At 41.0% G+C, this 23,146-nt stretch overlaps 1 protein-coding gene across 11 annotated transcripts in view; it reads left to right on the forward strand.

Moving 5' to 3' along the window:
* The first annotated feature begins 200 nt into the window (after nt 1-200).
* Nucleotides 201-23,146, forward strand: part of srcin1a (SRC kinase signaling inhibitor 1a) — a 138,000-nt gene continuing 115,054 nt past the window's right edge. For 2 of the 11 annotated variants that reach the window (XM_074656081.1, XM_074656082.1), the window contains exon 1: nt 201-695. In XM_074656081.1, the coding sequence (XP_074512182.1) occupies nt 674-695 (22 nt within the window). In that variant the 5' untranslated portion in view covers nt 201-673. Of the gene's footprint in view, nt 696-1,451; nt 2,089-23,146 lie in introns of those variants that run through there. The other 9 variants (XM_074656078.1, XM_074656079.1, XM_074656077.1 and 6 more) reach the window with 6 other exon arrangements.

A 23,146-nucleotide genomic window follows, 5' to 3' on the forward strand; every position in this document is an offset into this window, starting at 1 on the left:
CCCACACAGGACCATGTCCCTGGACTCCCCTTTATTACCATATCATGAGATGTGCCCTAGGCGTGTAGCAATGCAGCGTGCCGCCTGTGTCTTTAAGAGAGAGAGAATATAATGTGTAATGAAGAGGAAATAAGGCATGGAGCGAGCAAGTGGGTGAGAGTGGGTGAGGGAGTGTGAATTTATCATGGGCAAAATTTGTGCTTCATTCCTAGCTGTGTGCTGAGCATCCCTGCACCGGCATGCACAGTCCACCACGGCTCATACTGCTGAAGAGTACGCCCTCTCTCTCTCTCTCTCTCTCTCTCACACACACACTCTCAGGCTCTCCCACTCAAACCTCTCCCTCACACACACACACACACACACACACACGTGCTCGCAGCCACACACGCGCAGTGCTGTCAGGAGCGCCGCTGCTGGACCACAGCCATCTCGCGAAGGAGGTTCCGGCGGAGGGAAGAGAAAGCCAGAGCGAGCGCGAGACAAAGGGAAGGAGGACGGTAGAAGGAGAGGAGCGAATAGGAGCGCGGGGACCGGCACAAGGAAGGAGAGACCCGGCGCTTTGTGAAGAACAGAAAGCGAGGGACAGGAGGAGGGAGGAGGAGAGAGGAAAAAAAGAGGAGGGGGAACAGGAAACGCGATCACTTTCAGCTGCAGCGGTCCGTGTCGCAGCATGGGCAATGCACCATCCCAAGGCATGTCAACCCTATCTCCTTGTATACTTGTGTAGCAGGTATCTCTTTGATTGTGCGTGTTGTGCTACCCAAACCAGCTGGCTGTCCTCCTGTTACACTCCGGGAAGGCAGGGGATGGGGGGTTGGGCTGAGGGCTCGTGGAGCGCGGCATCGCTTGAGGAGTGATGCTGTAAGGTAGCATCGGTTAATGGGTAGTAGAGTGAGGCGTATGGGGAGAGGCTCGCAGGGATGTTGAATACGAGGATGAGGTGCTGGAAAACACTGGGTGGAGGCACCATTTGTGGGAGCAGCAAGAAATGGGAGGGGGGGCTGGTTTAGACTAGAAGTACCATCAGTGAAGCAGGTGGTGCTGGTGGGTGTGAGTCTGTGTGTTTGTGTGTGTGTGTGTGTGAGAAGGAGGTGACTAGTGAGAGAGATTTTTTGTCATGTGTGTAGTTGAGCGCAAAGTGTGATTGTGCTTGCATGTGTGTTGGATGCAACTGTCAACCACATGGACGACCTCTTAGAAGTGAAGCGCTCCGAGGTGTGTGTGTGTGTGTGTGTGTGTTTGTGAAAGACAATAAGATAGAGAAAAAACAAAGATAAGTAAGACAAATAAAAGAATTAGTGGATGTAATGATAGCTTAATGAGGGGCTAGGCAGCTTTGCCTTGAGTGAATGGGGGATGGTATTGTAAATGGATGATCGGGTGGGTCAATTCCTTCATGTGATGCTTGCTCTATTCCCTTTGGGCTTCTCTCTCTCTGTCTCTTTTTTCTTTCTATCTGTCTTTGAATCTCTCTATTTCACTCTCTTTTACAATCCCTTTTGTAAAATACCAGTTGCAAGCCTGAAAAATGCTGTGCTTAATACTGAACTGAATGTCTCTGATTCCTGGTGACAGGCAAGCATATTTGCTTCTAGATGTGTGTGTGTGTGCATCATATTTGCATATTTGCATTTGTCCATGTGTGACACCTGCTGTGTTTCAGGAAGAGGGTGTGCAAATGCAGAGGCAAACATTGAGAAAAAAGTGTAAAGGGCATGGGGGTTAAAGTGAGAAAGAATTGGGAAAACACTCCTGGAGACAGAGGAAAAATCTCCACTATCAAGATTCAAAGAAATAAAGAGAGGGGAAAGAGGGCGAACGCTCGCTTTTCAGAGAAAAGGGCAGCGCCGCACAGCTCTGGGAATTCATTCGTCAACATTCATTTCCCTCACTATCTCTTCATTACCTATTTCTCCCTCCTTTCTTCCTCCCCCTCCTCTTCATCCCTTGCTTGCCTCTCACCCAGGGACAGTCTGGTAGCTAGTGGGGAGAAGGGGGACAGAGAGGATATGAAAGACGGGGAAACAATGAAAGGAAGTTTGAAAGAACAAAAGACAAAAAAAGGCTGGGCACGTAGATGGACAGGTAAGGTGCAATGCTGAGGTCTGGCAGCAACATAATTCTTTTTAACAGTGTTTGAGAGTCTAAATGAGACCATTACTTGGATGATTGCAAGGGCTCAACAGTGGAATAGTAAACAGCTCTTTAAACTTGTTTGTTTGTCAGCTCTTTCTCAGATGTGTCTGGTGTAGAATATTGATGGCCTCAACTTGTCCAGTCAGTTTTTTGGCTGCTGTGTTTTTTGCTCTTTTGTCAGATGACCTTTGGAAGGGGTAATTTCTCCAAGTTGATATTTGAATTCTCTTGTCAGACACTCTTATCAGTCTCTTTAAACGCAGAGGTTTTGAGGCTCAGGTGAAGGCAGACAAGCTGCAGTGTCATGAGACCTTTTGCACTAGCTAGAGGTCTGTCTGTATATTGGATTTTTTTTGCTTTATCACTGTAAAGCTTGTCCGTGCAGTTCTGTCTGTAGTCAGAGTCTATCTTAGAGGAACTGACATGGATTAAGCTCCATACTGAGCCATGGGTGTTAAAAAAGAGAATTGAGTTGCCTGCATGTTAAAGCAATGAGATTATTTTTTATAGAAGCAGACACAGTTTTTGTTAGGGCTTTTAAAATTAACGTGATCATGACGTATTAACGCAAATTTGTTTTAACGCCACTAATTTCTTTAATGCATTAATTAATAATAATAATTAATAATCTTTATGAGGTTATAGCGGGCTCAGTTTAGCTAGAGTGAAGATACTTGCATCGTATAAAACTGTAAAACCTAAGGAATCATAAGGAATAACGCTCCGAACTCGCGCTAGATTTTGGCGAGGAAAAACTGGCATGGCCATTTTCAAAGGGGTCACTTGACCTCTGACCTCAAGATATGTGAATGAAAATGGGTTCTATGGGTACCCACGAGTCTCCCCTTTACAGACATGCCCACTTTAAGATGATCACATGCAGTTTGGTGCCTGTTGGGCTTGAGTTTGCCATGTTAAGATAAATCATACAACACTCTCTCCCTCACAAGAAGTGCAATAAACAAGTGCAATACTTCAATCAATGCAATATGTGCAAAATATATATATATATATATATACATATATATATATATATATATATATATTAAAAAAAAAATGCCTGTGCAATATTTTTATAGTATGCAACGTTTACTGCTCCCATATATATATATATATATATATATATATATTGCTTCTATAGTTACAATATATACCATATACCAAGTACTTCCTTTATTATTATACTGTATATTATTTGTAAATACAAATGCTTCCCAGCAAAAAGTATTTCAGACGATTGTACTTGTATAGCCGGTGTGACAATAAACATCTTGAATCTTTAATGTTATGATTTGAGCATATTTTTTTTATGTTAAATGCAGTACCTGTGAGGGTTTCTGGACAACATTTGTCATTGTTTTGTGTTGTTAATTGATTTCCAATAATAATTATTTACATATATTTGCATAAAGCAAGCATATTTGATAGGAATATTAAATACTTGAAAAATCTCCCTTTTAAGGTACATTTTGAACAGATAAAACATTTTCTGATTAATCACGATTAAATATTTGAATCGACTGACAGCCCTAGTTTTTAATAATGTGGTGGAACAAAAGATTTCTAGATGTATGGACCTGCAATATTCAATAATGCTACTGCTGTTGGGGGCAATTCAAGGTACCAGTTTAACTTAATGCTGCCAAAAAGACCACTGCCACAAACCATACTAATGTTGGCTGTGCATTCAGGCCACCAGTGAGCCAGCCAGACTTTGCTTAGCTTTGCCAAGTTGGCCAGTAAAGAAGTATATATTTTACACTTGGTAGTCATCGTTTAACCACTGCCTATCACGGCAAATAGAAGCATCTTTCTAAGCCCATTAGACTTGTACCAGTTCACACTGATAGGCTAAACCGTAAAGAATAGATTAAGCAGAGTCAAGCATTAAGCTCGGTATGAGCCTGCTGCAGAGCTAATGCTTATCGCAATGTCACCATTGTGCAGAGACGGCAGATCCTGGTAGCTTTATGCCTCCAACGCTATACCTAGTATGTTCAGCTGAGGTTTATGTCAACACACATGTCTGTCTATCTGCTGATCCTCTCTGGTGAGGCGAAGGCTCATGGGGAGGGGTCTGCAGTGACTGAGATGCTGTTATATACTGCATGGTGAAGGGATGTTATACTGTATGAGAGGAGAATGCTGGCAAAGACATACACATGGTGTGGGTGTAGATATGTGACGAAGAATAGGATGCATATGTACGGTAACATGCTGTGATTTACTAAATATAAATTCAATCCAGTAACAACTGTACTGAGACTGATAGTATGAGGTAATGTGATGACGTCTTGGCCATGGTAGCTTGCTGTATTTTGTAGAGGTGTAAGAAAATATCGATACACATGAGTATCGCGATATTGTATTGATTCTTCAAAACGCTGTATAGATTTTTAACCAAGCTCTTAAAAATCCGACGGACCCGGCTGCTATTCTGTCTTTTGAAGGTAGTAGAGGGCTCAGTTTTAAAGCTAGAGTGAAGGTACTGGTACCAACCTTGTCATACTTGCATGCCTCTAAGTAACGCTCCAAACTTGTGCTAAATTTTGGTGAGGAAAAACTTGCATGTCCATTTTCAAAGGGGTACCTTGATCTCTGACCTCAAGATATGTGAATGAAAATGGGTTCTATGGGTACCCACGAGTCTCCCCTTTACAGAAATGCCCGCTTTATGATAATCACATGCAGTTTGGGGTCAAAACAATGCAGTTTTATGCATGCAGTACAAACGTGCTATTTCCAACTATTCTTAAATGGTGTATTTGAATATTTCTGCATGGGGTCCCTAAACAGTCTTAGAATTACATAAACTGGGTATGACTGGAAAGTCCAATGAGTCCAATTGTATTCAGGTGTGATGATGTTAGCCATCTCACACAGGCTAGTGACTTTTTTTACTCAGATTTTATACATATGATGCGTCTTTATACCAGTTTTCCTAAAATTAGATTGGAAAAAATCGCAATATATCGTCTTGCTTACAGTATCACAATACACTGAATTGTTACCCCTGTATCATGATACGTATCATATTGGCAGATTCTTGCCAATACACAGCCCTAGTATTTTCTCTGATATGTTTGAATTTGATCACAGAAAAATGTAGAGGATTTCGTGTTGACATTGGCACAGACATGTTGGCAACATGATGACACACTCAATACTGCAGTATGGATAAAGGAGGATAAAGCTTTGTAGACTTTGTTTAGTGAGTTCAGTCATGTTTCTGACATTGATAAATTTACATCATAGTACTTTGTACCAAGCCCGATATAAGCTACACAAAGAGAGCATTATGGAAAATAAGCAGATAAATGCTTTTTGTTTTGATGGGATAATAGATTTAGTTTTAATATCAGCTGAGCTCTGCTGGTCTGTTTACCATCTTTTCATCTCAGAGGACAATACTGAAAGCAATAGACAGGTGGACTGTACCAGGCGGGTCATGTCATCATGTGCCTGTCGGATATTTATCTAACATGCAAGGACACAACCTCAATTCAACCATCCTTTTTGTTGAATTTATTTAAGTAAGGATGAAATCACAAGTAGAAATGTAATCCACAGCTGATCGAAGCATCTGTTATTGACAGCAGCATGCAGCCATCATGTGTGGAGCTCAGTATGTTTGTGGAGTCATTGTTTTGTACTTACCCACCTGCTTGTCTCTGCCACACAAAGCCCCTCGAATGCCGCCTTGTGATTGGCTGATGATGATGCAATGTTTTATGGCAGAGGGAGCTGCATGTTTTTTTAGCGCATTTCCGAAGTAATTGACCCTGCTGGGAATAGCGTTGCCAGAGATTTGTACTGAATCTGTACTGAATGTTAAAGTAAATCTGCTAAGCAAAATATTAACATGATATACAGACATCCTGGGGCACAACCCCGCATGCATAAAAGGGCGCTGATCACATAATGATGGGGAAATGCCAAACTGCTCTTTCCAGACCAGCAAACCGGTCCTTATGTTAGGTTTGCTTCATGCAGTGTCCTTGTCACAGCAAGTTGTAAATGCACAGGGGCTTGAGCTCACATATGTGCACCCGCATGTATGTGTGTAAATATGTGCCTTGCGTTAGTGTGCAGAGGAGCGACGATGATACAAACCCTTTTACTGTTTGCAAACTATGATGACGTAGGTAGGTTTGCGCACACATTTTAGAAATGGAAGTAGGGCGGTGTAGTACAATAGCTTGTCAAGCTATGCAAGGGCATTAACCACCAAAGATCGCAATTACAACCGAAACAAATTGACTTTCCAGATCCGTGTGTTATGAGTGAGTGGGTTGAAGACATTAGCAAGCGGCCCAATGTTTAGCGGCCAGATACATCCACGTATTTGGTGAAGAAACCTAGCCTTACACCAGCGAGAGCTTGCAGCCATAGACGCCGCCGGTGTTTTGGTTTAACGAGTGACTGTGTTAACAGCCAAATGCATCTTGGTTGCTCATAGTGAAGGCAGCATTGTGAAAACACAATCAGAACATGTAGGTGTCTTTGTAAAAGCCTTCAATCCATTTTAAATACATACTCATCTGTGTTTATTATCTACGCCAATCATTTCAGTAAGTTACTACAAGCAACCACGGACACATTCGGCTGAAAGTCACCAGTTAACACGGCCACTCGTTAAACGGAAACACCCTGTTGCTCTGAAACGGAATTCTGTAGAACTTGAGTCCTCAGTTTGAATATCGATAATGACACCGAACACGCAACAACCAGACATTTTGATGCTGATAAAAGTTTTAATTCAATGTTTAAAACCCGCTGACTCGTCTGGGGAAAAACGCCACATATTTTCGATGACATCAGCTGTAAAAGGGTTTATATATGTAACATTTTAGGAGTAAATTTATCTAGCTACGCTTCAATAAAACATAATAACTCTGTGATAAAATGATCACTATGGAGTCGGGAATGTCTTCACATCTCATTCAAGATGCTTTGCTCTTTTCCAGTTTTATTCTTGGGAGGAAATTCTTACTGTGAACTGAGGTTACAGGTCAAAAATCAAACTCTTTGTGAATGCTTCGTCCTTTTACTCCAGAGGTTTGTGGCCTTTATGATGACCCTTTCACAGCTGCAGTGGTAATCATACTAGTTAGCTCTCAAGGTCATCAATGATGCAAGAGTTTGGATATTACATCCATTCATCAAATGTCCTTGTTTCCATGACACAATTATGTGCAGGTCAGAGTTTGATATCTGTGCATAATGGTGGACTGAATAATATGAGCCATCCATGTACATTCTTGTTTTATGAAAGTGAAAGATGTATAAATGATGGTAAAAGCATCGTCTGATAGAATTATAAATAATTCTCTTCTAGTTTCATTTAGTTTTGACCTTTTCAGAGAAGATTGAAAAGAAAGGAGAGGTATTGAGTTAGTTACTGTTGCTAGGAAGTCCTTTGACCTTCTGTTCTCTAAAAGCACACCGGTCACTCTGTTACATGTTAAAGTTATTTTCCGCACTTATCTATCTCAAATAATATCAAATCAAACATGCAATGCTTAGATAAATTACTCTTATAAAGGTTTAATTAAAGAAAAATATGACATTTTCTTTTAGGCATTGTTATTCATATATGATTTATACTTTTCCTATATTTCCAGGTGTTACTTCATAATATACAGCTCAGGTGGCTGCAGCTAGGTGGTTAGATTTCCAAAAAAGGGCAGAAAGTAACAATAGAATTACTATACAGCAGCTTGTATAACATGATCCTGAAGCGATTGCAGTGTGTGGGTCCAGGAGGCCAATATTTACTTCATTAGCCTCTAGATTCTCCCTGCTCACAGGGCTGTAGTTGGTCCACAGTGATCTGTTGGAGAAGAATTGCTGCCGTAATGTGCTCTTTGAAAGCTCCAGCCTGTGAGTCATAAAAACAACTTGTCGTGTATTAAGGTGTTCTGTAGTGAGACATAACAAAATGGACCCTAAATCAAAAGTAGCTTTCTGCTGACTGTTTACTTTGTGCTGCAGCAGGAGAAAGAAGAGGAAAAGATCCACATCTTTAAGTGGTGCTGTACTACAGTATGTTATGACAAAATGTTGTCTCGTCGTATAACGAGAATAACACATCCTGGCATATTAAGGATACAAAATTCAACTTCTATTTGTGGACTATTTGACAGTTTATTAGTCTTATTAAGTGCAGCCTACCAGTAATTGCAACACTTCCAGACAGTATTTGAAGGCAGCATCTGTTTTCTGCTTTAGTGACAGTTGGTACAGCGCAGATCAATTTGTGAAAATCTAGGCGATAATGAGGTAAATATTCACATTTGGTAGGCAAAGGGTATTTTTCTAGCAGTGATTAATGGTCACTTTTTGCCCTTTATGGAACTTTTTCTGCAGAAATTAAGATAAAGCTACAGTCGCGAAGGTTTCTGTTTCATTCTCTTTGGCCGCACCTATGGCGATAAGCGGTAATTGCAGGTGTGCTTGAAGTTACATGATGGGTCGGACGAGTGTCCGAGTTTGCTCATTAGCCGTTGCTCTTTCAAAATGAAGAGGCGGGAACAGTCCTTTGTTTACATTTTCAGGAGGACGTGTCAGCGGTTACACTCACCGGTTCAGATCGGTAGTTGTGGAGAAGTGGGTCACCTTTGTTAGCTGGTTGGCCAACTTTTCTCTCACTGAAATGTATAACTCCGGTAGAGCTTTCTCCGCAAAACATTTGTGACCAGGCAGTTCATATTTTCGATCAAGTGTCTTAATGACTCTTTTGAATCCGGGCTTCTCAACTACGCTAACCGGATGTAGTTGGTTACAGCGGCAGTGATTTCTTTCCATTTTGCTCTTTTTTGGTCATATGGGAATGCGTTGGAAAGCAAGGAAGCCAGAGTCATTTGCTTCAGGGCTAGTTCTGGTTGCTTTAGTCGTGTCTTTCGCTTTCTCCGGGCTGGCTCCTTCCCTCTTCGCTGCTTCCCTCCAGACCAAAACACACCGGCCGCGTACGTTGCACACACTTGCCCAGGAGAGGGGTTCTGGATGGGCGTGTAGTCTGTGACATATGTGTGTGTTTGTGAGAGGGAGCCGTGGGAGAGAAGGAAATGCCAAAGCGAGTCTCATGCCGGCGGGGTGGCTTAAAAACATTACACGATAATTTGTAGTCGATGTTCGCGAGTCATTTTATACACCGCGCGTGGAACAAGCCGACTATATTCAATGTATCGCCCACCCCTAGATGACATCTTACTCATTTATGTTCACACAGCGTATTTTTGCTGAATGTAGGCTTACTAAAACAGTCTTGTAATTATTAGTAAACTGATGTTTCAAACACTAATTCACAGGATCAACCTCCTGAGCCAGTGTGGAAAGGCTCTCACCTGGAGATAACCACACCATCTAGCCATTCTGGTCGCAATCTCATGCAAGTTATGCTTTAGTCATCTATTCAATAATTTAACTTAATCCATGTTAAAGGAATAGTTTTGATGTTTTGGAAAACGTTGCTTCCTTGCTGAGAAAGAGATCAGTACTACTCTCATGACAGTACGGTGAAGCTACAGCCAGCAGCCAATTAGCTTAGTTTTGAAAAAATCTGCCTGCCAGCACCTCTAAAACTCATTATGTCATTATGTCTGCTCATTATGTCAAACCGTTTTACGGGGGTCCAGTCTTTATGCTAAGCTATGCTTACTGGCTGCTGGCTCCAGCTACATATTTACCACACGAGACGTGAGAGTGGTATCAATCTTCTCATCTAACTCGCTGCAAGAAAGTGAATAAACTCATTTCCCGAAATGTCTTGCTTTAACACAGTTTTTGATATTGGTGATTGCTCAGTTATGTTACAGCAATCATCTATGAGTTTATTTATTGCCGTCGAGTTAAGATGCATCTTCTCTGCCAAATCACCCGACAGTCAGTTGCCTTCTCTATTGCTTTCTCTTCACTCCCACTCACCCCAGTAAAGACATGCATACAGATTAAATACAATCCCAGGGCAGTATTAAGATTTCTTTAAACACACTCCCTGGCCACTTTATTACATACAGTACATCTATACAATTCAATGCAATCCAGTAAAACAGATCTGCCACAAAATTCTACATTCACAAAGATCGTGATGTGCAGTATGTGCTGACACAGTCAGAGAGGAGTTAAATCAATTATACGTTTATTATTAAGGTCGTGGTTAGTGGTGGTGGTGTTGTACTAGACTGCATTGTATTAAAATGTGTTTTTAATATTCTTCTCCCCTCGTGTTTGTAAATGTGGTGGGCAAAAGATCAGAAGCACCTCTCAATATTAATAGTGTAGTGTCATTATTTTAAAGATTTTGGGTTTGTTTTAAGATTAAAAAGGCTGCTCATTATGTAATGGAACACATATTTCATTTATTCTTGTAGGTTTTTGTAATTATTTTTCCCGTGTAGGCTGCCAACAGCAATGAGAGACCTGAGAAGAAAAATAAGTTGAGTCATAGGAGTTCACTGAAAAAGCTTTATGTACCAGGATGCTATTTTTCTCCATGCATCCATACCTACTAGTGCAACCAAATTGTGTCTCTTCTTGTGGAAACAAAGAGGTCCAACATCCATTTAAGCCTCACCTGGTGTTTTGTCGTACCTGAAATAGCAGCATGCGTACACTCTGCTTTTAATATTCAGTAGAAATGGGGCACACAGTAATACATCTGCTTCCTCGCTGCACGGGACATCGGCAGTCTAAACATAGCAGATGCAGATCATGTTGCACTGTGTTTTGTTACATGGACATGTTTTGTGGTCATTATTAAACATTTAAAGCCAGGTGAATGCTTAAAAGGGTTGGGAGAGAGTCGAGGTGAATCACTTACGAACATGTCACCTACCCAGCGTGGGTTGGAGTGCATTTCATATTAGGGAGAGCCTGATTTAGCCTACATTTCAGATACCTCTGGGCTAAAGGCTCATTCACAAAGGGGGCTGAACTGTGAAGCAACCGAGAAAACAGTCGTCCTCTAAAAACTTCCCCAGAAGAAAGAAGTGATGAAAGAAAGGGGAGAGTTAGAGGAAATGAAGATTGGTGCTAGAAGAAGCAGTAATAGTCTTCTTTCTTCTCACTCAGACCGTTTCCTCCTACGTTCTCCTCCCATCACTTCTGATTTTCATTCCCAAGCTGCTCAGGCAGGAATACAAAGCAGGCAGCGCAAGCTCTGATGATTTTAGGCAGATTAGTCTCCTTCTGCTCCTGACTGGATCCAAATATCCCTCATCTCATTCTGGTCCCGGTCTCAAAAGACTCCTTCACCATCTCCCTGTATGCCCTTCTTCCCTGCTTCCAGACTAAAGGTTGATTTATCAAACTGTAACGAGAGATTTAGCACCACTTTGTGAATTGAAGCATCAAATATGTCTGCATTGGCTCAGCTACAATTTAGATTCCCATCTTCGCCCTCAGTCAACATTTAAACCTCCATCGTGTTTACTGTCAGTTGTGTACAATCTCTTAAATCACTCATTTATTTCGGTATATCCCCATGTGCTGCACTTCTTCACGCAAGTCTCTGCAGTAAGAAAGTCTATGCTCTGCTGCAACCTGGTGGATCACTTTTCATTTCCTTCCTCATTTCCCCACTAGGAGCTACCCTTCTGACAAGGAAACCAATTCCCATGTTATCGCCCACTAATATACATGTAATGGCTTGTAACCGGCTGGGAAGCAGATACGGACTTGCATTATCCAGTGGTCCAGCCGTGCTGAAAAGATGGATTTTTTGTAAAGGGGACCACTGCCGTCATTGCATGTGAAATCCAAGGATGAGCCCATACGCACTGCCATAAACTATTAGAGCAGTGAGTATGAAAAGGTCAGCTCTGTTTTTTCCCCCTGAGACAGACCTGTATCTCTGGTTCATCCGCTGCTGCCTGTGTTTTGTGTCTCCTGATCGATTAGCCGGGTGGCATCCATCTCCTCAGTCCGAGGCATTAATGGGAAACCAAGGGCTCTAGCATAGTGCATGATGACATTGGCATTTTTGAAACATAGCCAGTACGCAGCAGAAACACCCGGCAGGCAGGCGGGAGAGATATGAACGCTGTGCGGAGATTTTCTGAGATTATGAGCAGAGAAAGTGTTTGGATGGATTGGCTTTCTGACTGTAGTGAGCAGCGGGTGAGAAAGAGAGAGAGGGAGGGAAATGCCGAATATGACTGGATGTGTTGGTCTCGTTTTGTGCGCGGCGTTGTTTTTGTTGCCGGTGCTAGTGAGTCACACGGTGGTCATAATTTCAGCAGCACGGAGTTGGCTGCTAATGTTTGACCTTGTTCAATAACTAGAAGTCCGTTGAGGGACTGCACACAGAGGTAATCACTGCCAGAGCCTGAGCTCGGCCTGTAGGTTATAACAAGGATGTCTGAAGGTTGTCATGGTGTGTGGACGTGATCCTTCTTTTGGGTTTGGTTATTTTGTTTTATTAGAGCTGCAACTGATGATTATTTTCATTATCAAATGATTAATCATTCATCCCAGAGCCCAGTCTAAAGCACAAAGTTATACAATTTACAATTATGTAATACAGAAAAATATAGCAAATCCAATCCAAAGAATATTTGGCAGATTTGATTGCTAAATGACTTTAAAAAGTTGCCAGTTTATTAGGAACAACTAGCTCAAACAAAGGCAGTCTAATACAATAAATAAATAGTAAATTATATCGGGCTGCACGATATATCGTTTGAGCATCGACATTGCAATGTGCGCATGTGCAATAATCACATTGAGCTGCAACGATTAATCATTTATTGTCACCATTAAGTTAATTGTCAATTATTTTGATATTCTATTAATCGGTTTGAGTATTTTTTAGGAAAAAAAGTCACAATTCTCTGATTCCAGCTTCTTAAATGTGAATATTTTCTGGTTTCTTTACTCCTCTATGACAGTAAACTGAATATTTTTGTTGTGGACAAAATAAGACATCATCTTGGGCTTTAGGAAACACTAATCAATATTTTTCACCATTTTATAGACCAAACAAGTAATCGATTAATCAAGAAAATAATCAACTGAATAATTAACAACAAATATAATCGTTAGTTGCAGCTTTAAAAGAAATGCAACGTCAACTGTATTGAAATTTTTCGGCTACAGAAAGGATGATGTTGACCAAAAACAGGTTCTTTTCTGGCGAGGTCGTCATCTGGTGAAAAATCCTGTATTTTTTTATATTGCAGAAAAAATTAGATATCGCAATGTCAGTTTTTTCAAATATCTTGCAGCCCTAAAATTTGATAGTAAATTCTATCTTTATAAAGGTTATAATGTTCATGTTTTATTGAGGTGTTATTTCAACTTTACAGACATTTTGGCGCATGTAGTTTGTGGTGCTGTGGAACTGTATTACATTATACTGAATGTTGTTTTCTAATATTAAGTCTGCCCTCATTGATATAAATTGTGTGGGCAAAATTAGAAACACTTCTCATTATAAAGCTGTATAATTTAACAGCACTATAACTATAGCTGCCAAAATGACCATAAAATTGAATCAACACCTCTTTAAAACAGTTTAATATAAAACATGGTGGAGGTAGAATTAATTGCAGGACTGTTGTATTAGATTGTATATGTATGTATATATACAGATAAATAATAAACTAGCAACATAGAACATGTTACCATAGACATTCATACATAAAAAATCATATGTGTACACACGTACACATGTAATCATTTGGAAATCAATGCATGCATGCACACAACTGGCGATTAGAAAAGCCCCTCTGTCCATCGAGCCCTGAATTTCTCCCACAGTTACTAGGAAACCAGAGGCTCCCGTAGACTGTGGAGGTGCTGCGAGGAAGCAGACCGGCAGCCCGGCGTAACGTGATTGTGAAAATTGAGGCTCTGGGGTTAAATGCTGTATAAACGCTAGATGCCGTCTGTATACATTTAAAAAAACCTCACTGTCATCAAGTTTGTTGGCATGCTGCACTCTCTGTTTTAGACTTAGGCTTCACTCGCTGACAGTGAATACATATCATCACACTTCATTTAGTGCATTTTCTTGTGTGTTTGCCCACTAAAAACACACCTTCACAGTCTCTGACATTGTAGATTCATGCTATTGTGTGATAAATGTGTCCACATCCCTAATGACGCCACTTACCAGTTCTTTCACTCTGATAAACAATGTATTAACATCATTGAGCATGCATGCTGCATCACCTAGCCATACATCAAGCAACTGATCTTCCAGCAGTCTTGACCTCTGTCTCCCTGTTGATGCACGACCATGTGCATTTGCATGTTTATCTGTATAATGCATATGTATTTGTGTATTTGCCTGCCTTTATTGAGTTTTTGTGGATGTAGTTCTTGGGTCTATTATTTCCCTCTCTGCAGAGAGGTGGGTGCGGCAGTGTGGCAGTGTGGCTCCTTTTGGTTTGGCAGATGTGTTTTTGGTTGGCTGGGAACTGGAGGCTGGCTATTCGTCCAGTGTTGCAGCTTTCTCTCCTTCCTCTTGGCACACCAGGATGCCAAAGGCCGTCACAGTACAATATCGGCTCCACCTTCTAGATGGCATCAGGAACGTGGCACCGACGGCTGCAGAGCTGCAGTGAGAAGCTCCAGGGTTTGGCAGCGGGGCTCATCCAGCCCGGCCCACTCCCTCCCACTGCCAAACAGATGCTCTGAAGATGGAGGAGCGTACACAGATGGGTCGCTGCCTGTCATTCAGACACCTCCATGATATTTGTTCATTGAGTTGAATATTGCCAGGAATGCATGGGCGGATTATGAGAAAACGGGCCCCTGGACACAGACATTTAAAAGGCCCCACACTGCTCCTACGCAAGAGAGTTGTAGGGCTGCACAATTATGGCCAAAATGATAATCACGATTATTTTGATCAATATTGACATCACAATTATTTATCACGATTATTCATTGAGTTTAGGGACACATTTTTTGAATGCACTTTCACATGTCGATTGCCCCCTGCTGGCTGGCTGTTAGTTCAGGAAGCGCTTGATTTGATATGCAGCAGTTTTCTATGAGCAGAGCATGCATTTTAAACATCAATATCGCGTCGATCATGTTCATTATATTGTGGAACTGTGATCACGATTAATATTCGATTAATTGTGCAGCCCTACTTTGTTGTTGTTTTGTGTTTGTTTGTGGTCGTTTTGCATCTGTGGACATTCTGCGTCTCTTTATGGTCATGTTGTGTCTCTTTGTGGATGTTTTTATAGCCTGACAAATACAGGGATTTTTTCATTTGAAAATTAAAAAAAAAAAAATCTGACATTGATATATTGGTCGATATTCATTTCATCTTTGGTATTTCTGTACTTCAATTTCTTGTCATTTACCGGATGACATATTTATTCCGATACATCTGACCATGAGCTAATATGGCTGATCTGTTTTGCGTCCCTTTTGTGGTCGTTTTGCGTCTCTCAGTGACTCTTTGCAAGCCAACAATCTGTCCCTGGAGGAATTTCTCATTTCTAAATGGGGATGGTGCTGGGTGGGTGGTGTCAGAGATAAGTCATAGTGTTTATGAAGATTATTGTATAAGGTATTTATTATCCATTTCTTCCCTAGGAAATTGCTTCCCTGCCCATATCTGATGCCTCTTCAGGTTATGCAGGCGATGTCGGGGCATCAGCTTCAAATATTCATATCTACGTAGAATTATTAATGCATCTTGTGCTCATGGAGGAGTTTATATTTTACCGGTTTCATTACGACACGCTGTTGAAAAGGCTTTGCTGAAGCCACTTTGGACCACTTCTTACTCCACAGTGTTGTCTTTGAAATTATACAGCTGCTTACTTCGTTTCATTCTCACCTTCTGTGTTGATGTGTCAAGTACAACTTGAGAACAGTGAAACCACATTTCGAGTGGAGAAAATCACCCGGGGTTACAGCTTGAAGCGTTGCTGGGAGAAAAGATAATTATGTGCATTCACATTGATGTCAACACATAAATGTGTGTTTATATTACACTGTATGCAATAAAACAATACTCTTTGGCTCACATACATTGCAGATATTGGCATGCAAAAAGTGAATAGAGCCCTCAGTAGACATTAGAGGTGATGTGGTAAATAAGTGCTGACTCCTAGCCGAGTCCAGCACAAATCGACAAATGCGTTTTAGCTCACTGGGTTATCATTGACTGTCCCGTTGTTTGTCACAGCACACTGCTTGTTATAATGTAAAAGCCTATAGACAATCAATGTCAAGTATGGCAATGAAATGTCGAGGACACAAAGTCGTCGTGTCTTTTTGTAGTTTTGCATCTCCGCCGAGCATGTTGCACTCTGACTCACTCACTCGCTCGCAAACACAGAGCGAGATGGAGAAAGATGGAGAGGAGGAGTATCTTCATTTGAAGTTGATCCTGCCCGCATTAGTAGTCTGTTCTGGTTTGGTGTATAAATACGCTAACCACAAACTGTTGTTGCACAGCATGCAAATGTGCTTCTGTAGGAGAGAGGTCTCACCTTGTGCAGGCAAACAAAGAGCTTTCTGTGTGTGTTTTAGCCTACACATTTCTTTGTTGCACTCCAGTGTTACTGTCTGCACAGACTCTTAAATGTAAATATATTTGCTGGTTTTCTTAGTCTTCTATGACGGTAAAGTGAGTATCAGTTCATTTTGGACTGTTCGACAAGACATTTGAAGACGGCTGCAACGATTAGTCGATTAATCGATCGCAGTCATTTTTCAACAACGATGCCAAACATTTGATGGTTTCAGCTTCTCGTGGGATCATTAGTTGCTTTTCATTGTCTTCTACAATATTACATTTAATTTATTTGGATTTTTGACTGATGGTCGGACAAAATAAGACATTTGATGACATTATCTCTAGAAAATTGTGATTGCTTTTTTCACTATCTTCTGATGTTTAAGGGCGCTTTCACAAGTCACCAATTGCGATAGGTGGTCTCGGACCGTTTCCATTTGAACCAAAACGCAGGCTGCCTGTGTGGGCATTTGTTGAGATGGACACAGGTAAACGACAGGTTAACATGAGTGGGAGAGGACTGACCTTGACTTCTGCAGAAGTCCGATGTTTGCTTGACATCTGGGCCGAAGAGAACACACAGAATATGCTTAATAAAGTCAACAAAAATAGTGATGTCTATAAAGTAATTGGAGATCAACTGGAGGACAAAGGATTCGTGTGCACAGTAGATCAGTGCCGAGTCAAAGTGAAAAAACGTTGACAGCAATATATCAAAGTTCGTGATTCCCTGCATTAAAGTGGCAGCTCTCGAGACAAAAAAGATAAATTTGTTCTTTCGTACACGCCCATCAGCAAAAAAAATTTTTTTATTTGGTCCGCTTTAATTTATGCACTGTGAAACTGAACCAGACTAAATTGAAAACAAAACAAAAGTATCAATTTTACTCTGATTCGGACTAGACAAACAGACTATGGATTGTAAAAGCGCCATTAGAGACCAAACGAGACTTAATTGAGAAAACAATTGACAGATTCATTGATTTAAAATCTATTTCAAGAATTTTTAGAGATTTAAACATTTTTAAATAAAAAAATTGTTACGATAATTAAAAAAAATATATATATATTTTTACAGTCTCGAAAATGTCAGTAAATTGTGAAAAATGCCTATCACAATTTCTCATTGCCCAAAGTGATGCCTTCAGAGTCTTTTCTTCCAACCAGCTGCTTAAAACCCAAAGATATTCAATTTATAATAATATAAAATGGGGAAAAGCAGCAAATCCTCCTGTTGGATAAGCTGGAATCAGTGATTGTTTGGCATTTTTGCTTGATAAATGACTCATACGATTTTAATTTTTTGCTGATGGACTAGTTGTTCCAGCTCTAGATGCAACCAGTATCCATATTTGTGCAGATTTTTCATTTGAACATTTTCCTGTATATTTTTTGTGTGAGCGTGTGTGTTGGCGTGCGTCCCTTTCCTCTGCTGATAATGACAGCCGGCTGTGTTTGAATGATTCATAGCTGAATACTAATGAGACACGCTGCAGATGTCTTGGAGAAGCCAAGCTGTGCCCTTTAGGTGTCACTCAGCCCTCGGGGATGTTGGTCACCTGCACATCTTGCTCTCACGGCACCCGACTAACAGAAGCTTCACGGAAAATGCCAACTAATGCAGCGAGTTCTTAATTCCCCATTTATTCCAGACTTAATTTAACCTTTCTAACTTTGTGTGTTGTTATGGTAATTTATGACACTTGCACAATGCATACATGATTGAAAGCAATATGTAGAGCAGATTGAAATAGATTAATCATTTTTGCCGGCACTCGACAATAGATTAGTTGTTTGGGAAGAGAGTGCAACAAGATCTAACAGAAGAAGGTCACGGGTAAAAAGAACATCAGCGTTGTGCAGTGGAGGGAGGCTAGCGAGCTGTCTAATAACGATAGGGAGCAGCGTTGGCCTTCAAAATGTGCCTCATCTCGTCCTCCCCTCATCCTCTCCTTTGCTCTCTCTCTCTCTCCTTTTCTTGTTTCGTCTTCACGGTCGAATATACCTGATGCTGCCTGGGCATAGCATGAGTCGGTATTGATTTCTCTTCCCTTTGCTCTGTTGGTGGGTGTTTGGCGGAGGAGTTCAGGGACACGCAGGGCTTTGTTGTTGTGGCCTTTGTTCCTTTTCCACGTCCTCACTTTGGTCCAACCTATGCATACAGTACATCACAAAAACGCCCCACCTCAGCGTGCCGCCCACCTGACAGGACGCCCTCTGAATGCTGGCCTTATTGGTGTCACAGTCTGGAGCCCCCAGGGCCTGCAGGTCAGGACTTTCCACTGAGGCATTAAGGTGCACTAAAACCTCAGCCGAGTCTTTGAATAGTGAAGAAAATACCCCACTGATTGACTCCAGAGCGCTTTGGAAATCCATGTATATTAAACAGTTTGGAAACGTGGAAATTCAGCAGTGGACTAATGGAGTTTAAAATGGCTGTTGTCGATACAGTTACTTGAATTGAGATTAGAGCCAAGAGTAGCTATAATGTGCTATTTGCCGCTGTAAGCCAGGAGAAGCAATCACCATGTTCTCAGCACTGCAAGATGGAGACTGTAGGTAGCTGTGAAGAGCAGGCACCACACTGTTCATATACAATTCATGTAAGGAAATCAGTGAGGCAGAAGGGATGCTTCAGGTTGGTATTTACATCATTTATGTCACTTTGTAGTCAATACATGTCTAGTAGAGCCCACTAGACTGATGTCAATATTTTAGAGTTTAAAAAATATAACGATATATCGGTCAATGTTGTAATTACAGAAATAACATAAGAAGCAAGTTTGATATTTAGTTAATTTGTCAGTGCTGTGTGGGGAACAAACCACGTAATTGGGACACTGTGTCTCAATTATACAGTACATTGATCGGCCAGCATATAGACCTTTTCAAACTTGACATCATAAACACTCTAAATGGGCCCCTTTGTATTTCTTGTTTCAATGGTTGTTAAAGCGGTAGCTGACAGGAGGTAAACTTGGACCAAAGCTGTTGCCCTAGCAACAGAATGACATGAAAAGGTCTACACAACTGCAACTATATCTACGATAAGCAATCGGAAGGTCGGTGGTTCGATCCCCGGCTCCTCCAGTCCACATGTCGAAGTATCCTTGGGCAAGACACTAAACCCTAAATTGCTCCCGAAGGCTGAGCCATCGGTGTGTGAATGAGTATTTAGATTAGATCCTGATGGGCAAAGTTGGCACCTTGCATGGCAGCCTCTGCCATCAGTGTATGAATGTGTGTGTGAATGGGTGAATGCTGACATGTAGTGTAAAGCGCTGTGAGTGGTCGGAAGACTAGAAAGGCGCTATATAAATGCAATTCCATTTCCCATTTACCAAATGTATTAGACTTTTGCTCAGCATTTTGACAGTTTAATTTCTGGATTTTATTATTTTGCAATGATTAGATAATCGATAAGTCAAAAGACAATTTTGATAATAAATCATCATTAAAGATACTGAACATTTGCTGGTTCCACCCTTTCAATTATGAGGATATGAAATGCTACGAATCTACAACTCCGGCTCCGCCTCTTAAGGTGGGCTGTTAAGGTGGACCAGCTTTTCTCCTTAAAGACACGAGCTGCTCCTCTGAGCCGCTCAGCTTTTTAATAATTATTAACATTTCTTTTAACCGTTTTAACCGATAGCGTTAATCGGTTAAAATGCTTAATGTCGGTTAACGATTAAACGGTTGATATTGACATCCCTAATTCGCAGCCCTAAGAGCAGCAGTTGATTTTATCTGATGCTGATATCAAAGGTAATGTCCACTCTCTGAACATACTGTTAACTGTATTAGCTTTGCAAGAATTAATATCACACCAGTCAACCATCGTAATGAATTCCAGGCAGTGTTCAAACCCTGCAGACCACTTAAATGGAAGCTGCCGGCGCCAGCTTCTGTTGTAAATCAGCCTAAGAGCAATTAAGAGATACGTGGCTGTGACACCATTGTATCGCCTTTCCACATTGAGTGTGTATTACCGTCTCTGGGAGGTCAAGGGTCGGCTTTTATCCCCCGTCTCTTTGCCCAGTACGGTAACATATTCCTCCGCTTTGGGATGGAGCTGCCTGGGTCTAGCTTTGCACCTGTGCCTCATTCACAAAGAGTCACGTCTGGTTTCACTGTCATTATCATGATCATCATATTACACTTCCCCTTCTCACACATAATCACTTTAATTGGACTGGAACTATAAAAAAATAGGTAATTTTGTGATGGATAGAAGAAGAGAGAGGCATTTGGCAGAATTGGGCTGAAAATCCTCTGTTTCCTCTCAAATATATGAAACGGTTTAGGGGTTATGTCTATGTGTATGTGTGTTTGCATATTATCTTTGGGATTAAGAGGGGTAATTGTCTGTCTTTCTGTAGATTTGACAGCAAGTCTTTTTGCTTTAGCCATTTTGTGCATGTGCGGTGTAACATCACCAGCAGAGCCGGGGATGTTTCTGCACTCGTTTCTCTCTCTCACTTATCGCCTGTCACTAGCTCCTGAAAATCTAATTCACTACAAACTAAAGCTCATGTCTCATGACAGAAACACACATGCTGTAAAGCTGTAACGCCAGCCAATTAATTTCAGTCACATCCTATTGATTTTAATCACTTTCTCTGTAGCATCTTTGAAAGATTGAAATTTTTTTGTATTCATCCTTTCACTGAAAGAAAAGTAGGTTTGTTATTACATTACAGAAACATCACTCTGCATTATCGATCTGCAGCCTCGCTTATTATAGAACAGAAGAGGGTGCGCTATTATTATAACCAAGACATATTGATGAGGACTCGCTGTGCTTCTGTGTGGTTCTGTTATATGGCTATAAGGATATAATTAAATCTTTGCTTTTCAATGTTTTCTTTTTACATTTTAGTTTGTAAAAAAATCCAGAGTTGAGCAGAAGCATGTGTAAAGTGTGATTTAGCATTGCTGAGTCCCTGTGTGGCTGAAAAATGGACTTGTTACCAGGGGTGGGGGTAAAAATCAATACAGCAAAGTATCGCAATATTTAATATTGTATCAAATGTGAGTGTGAACGGTTGTCTGTCTCTATGTGTCAGCTCTGTGATAGTCTGGCGACCTGTCCAGGTAGTACCTTGCCTTTTTTCCCAATATCACCTGTGATCGGCTGCAGCCCCCCCCCCGCGACCCTGAATAGGATAAGCGGTTACAAATAATGGATGGATGGATGGAATATTGTATCAATACACAGACGTCAAGTATCAATGTTTTATTATATAAACTATTAACCTCTTAACGATCCTACGGCCCGCCGGGGGGCATTACCTCTATTCTGTCTTTCAGAGGTTGTAGCGGCTCAGTCTTAAAGCTAGAGTGAAGATACTGGTATCATATGAAACTAAACCTAAGGGGTCGATTGGTACCAACCATGTCATGTTAACTTGTCGTGAAAGAGGTTAAATAACGCTCTAAACTTGCGCTAAATTTTGTCTAGGAAAAACTGTCCTGGCTATTTTCAAAGGGGTCCCTTGACCTCTGACCTCAAGATATGTGAGTGAAAATGGGTTCTATGGGTACCCACGAGTCTCCCCTTCACAGACATGCCCACTTTATGATAACCACATGCAGTTTGGGGCAATTCATAGTCAAGTCAGCACACTGACACACTGACAGCTGTTGTTGCCTGTTGGGCTGCAGTTTGCCATGTTATGATTTGAGCATATGTTTTATGCTAAATGCAGTACCTGTGAGGGTTTCTGGACAATATCTGTCATTGTTTTGTGTTGTTAATTGATTTCCAATAATAAATATATACATACATTTGCATAAAGCAAGCATATTTGTCCACTCCCATGTTGATAAGAGTATTTAATAGTTCTCCCTAGTTCTTTAATAATCTCCCTTTAAGGTACAATTTGAACAGATAAAAAATGTGTGATTAATTTGCGATTAATCACGATCAACTATGGACAATCATGCGATTAATCACCATTACATATTTGAATCAATTGACAACCCTAATTGCAATATATCTTATCGCAATACACAGCATATCGCAAAATGTTTAAAATTGTGATAAGATTGTATTGTGATTTAAGTATCGTGATAATATCGTTCCATGGGCCTCTCTGGTGATTCCCCACCCCTACTTGTTACAGTTATGACATCCACAGATACTAGCCTGAGATGTAACAGTACAGGAAGTGAAATGAATCATGCCGGTACATTTCTTTCATTATTTACATGCTATCTGTGTTAAGCCTGTCATGATCAGTCCTGTGCCAAAGTACTAAACACAAGATCAGTCTGAACAGATTGCAGCATTGCCTTTCGCATTGATTTCAAACTCTACTTTTTTGGTGGCTTTTGCCCACAAAAGCTTAAGCGATCCCACTCACCACAGAGAGAGGTGGATATAGATTTTTTACTGTCTGGCTGTTTTCAGACAATAAGTCTCATCCTCTTGGCAGTTTTGTCAGTCTAGTGCCCGTCATCTGCTTGTCCTGCTTTCTCTCCAAGGACTCAACTGTACATAAGGAGACGTTTGTG

The sequence above is a fragment of the Sebastes fasciatus genome, chromosome 13 (assembly GCF_043250625.1).
Source record: "Sebastes fasciatus isolate fSebFas1 chromosome 13, fSebFas1.pri, whole genome shotgun sequence".
Classification (NCBI taxonomy): Eukaryota; Metazoa; Chordata; class Actinopteri; order Perciformes; family Sebastidae; genus Sebastes; species Sebastes fasciatus.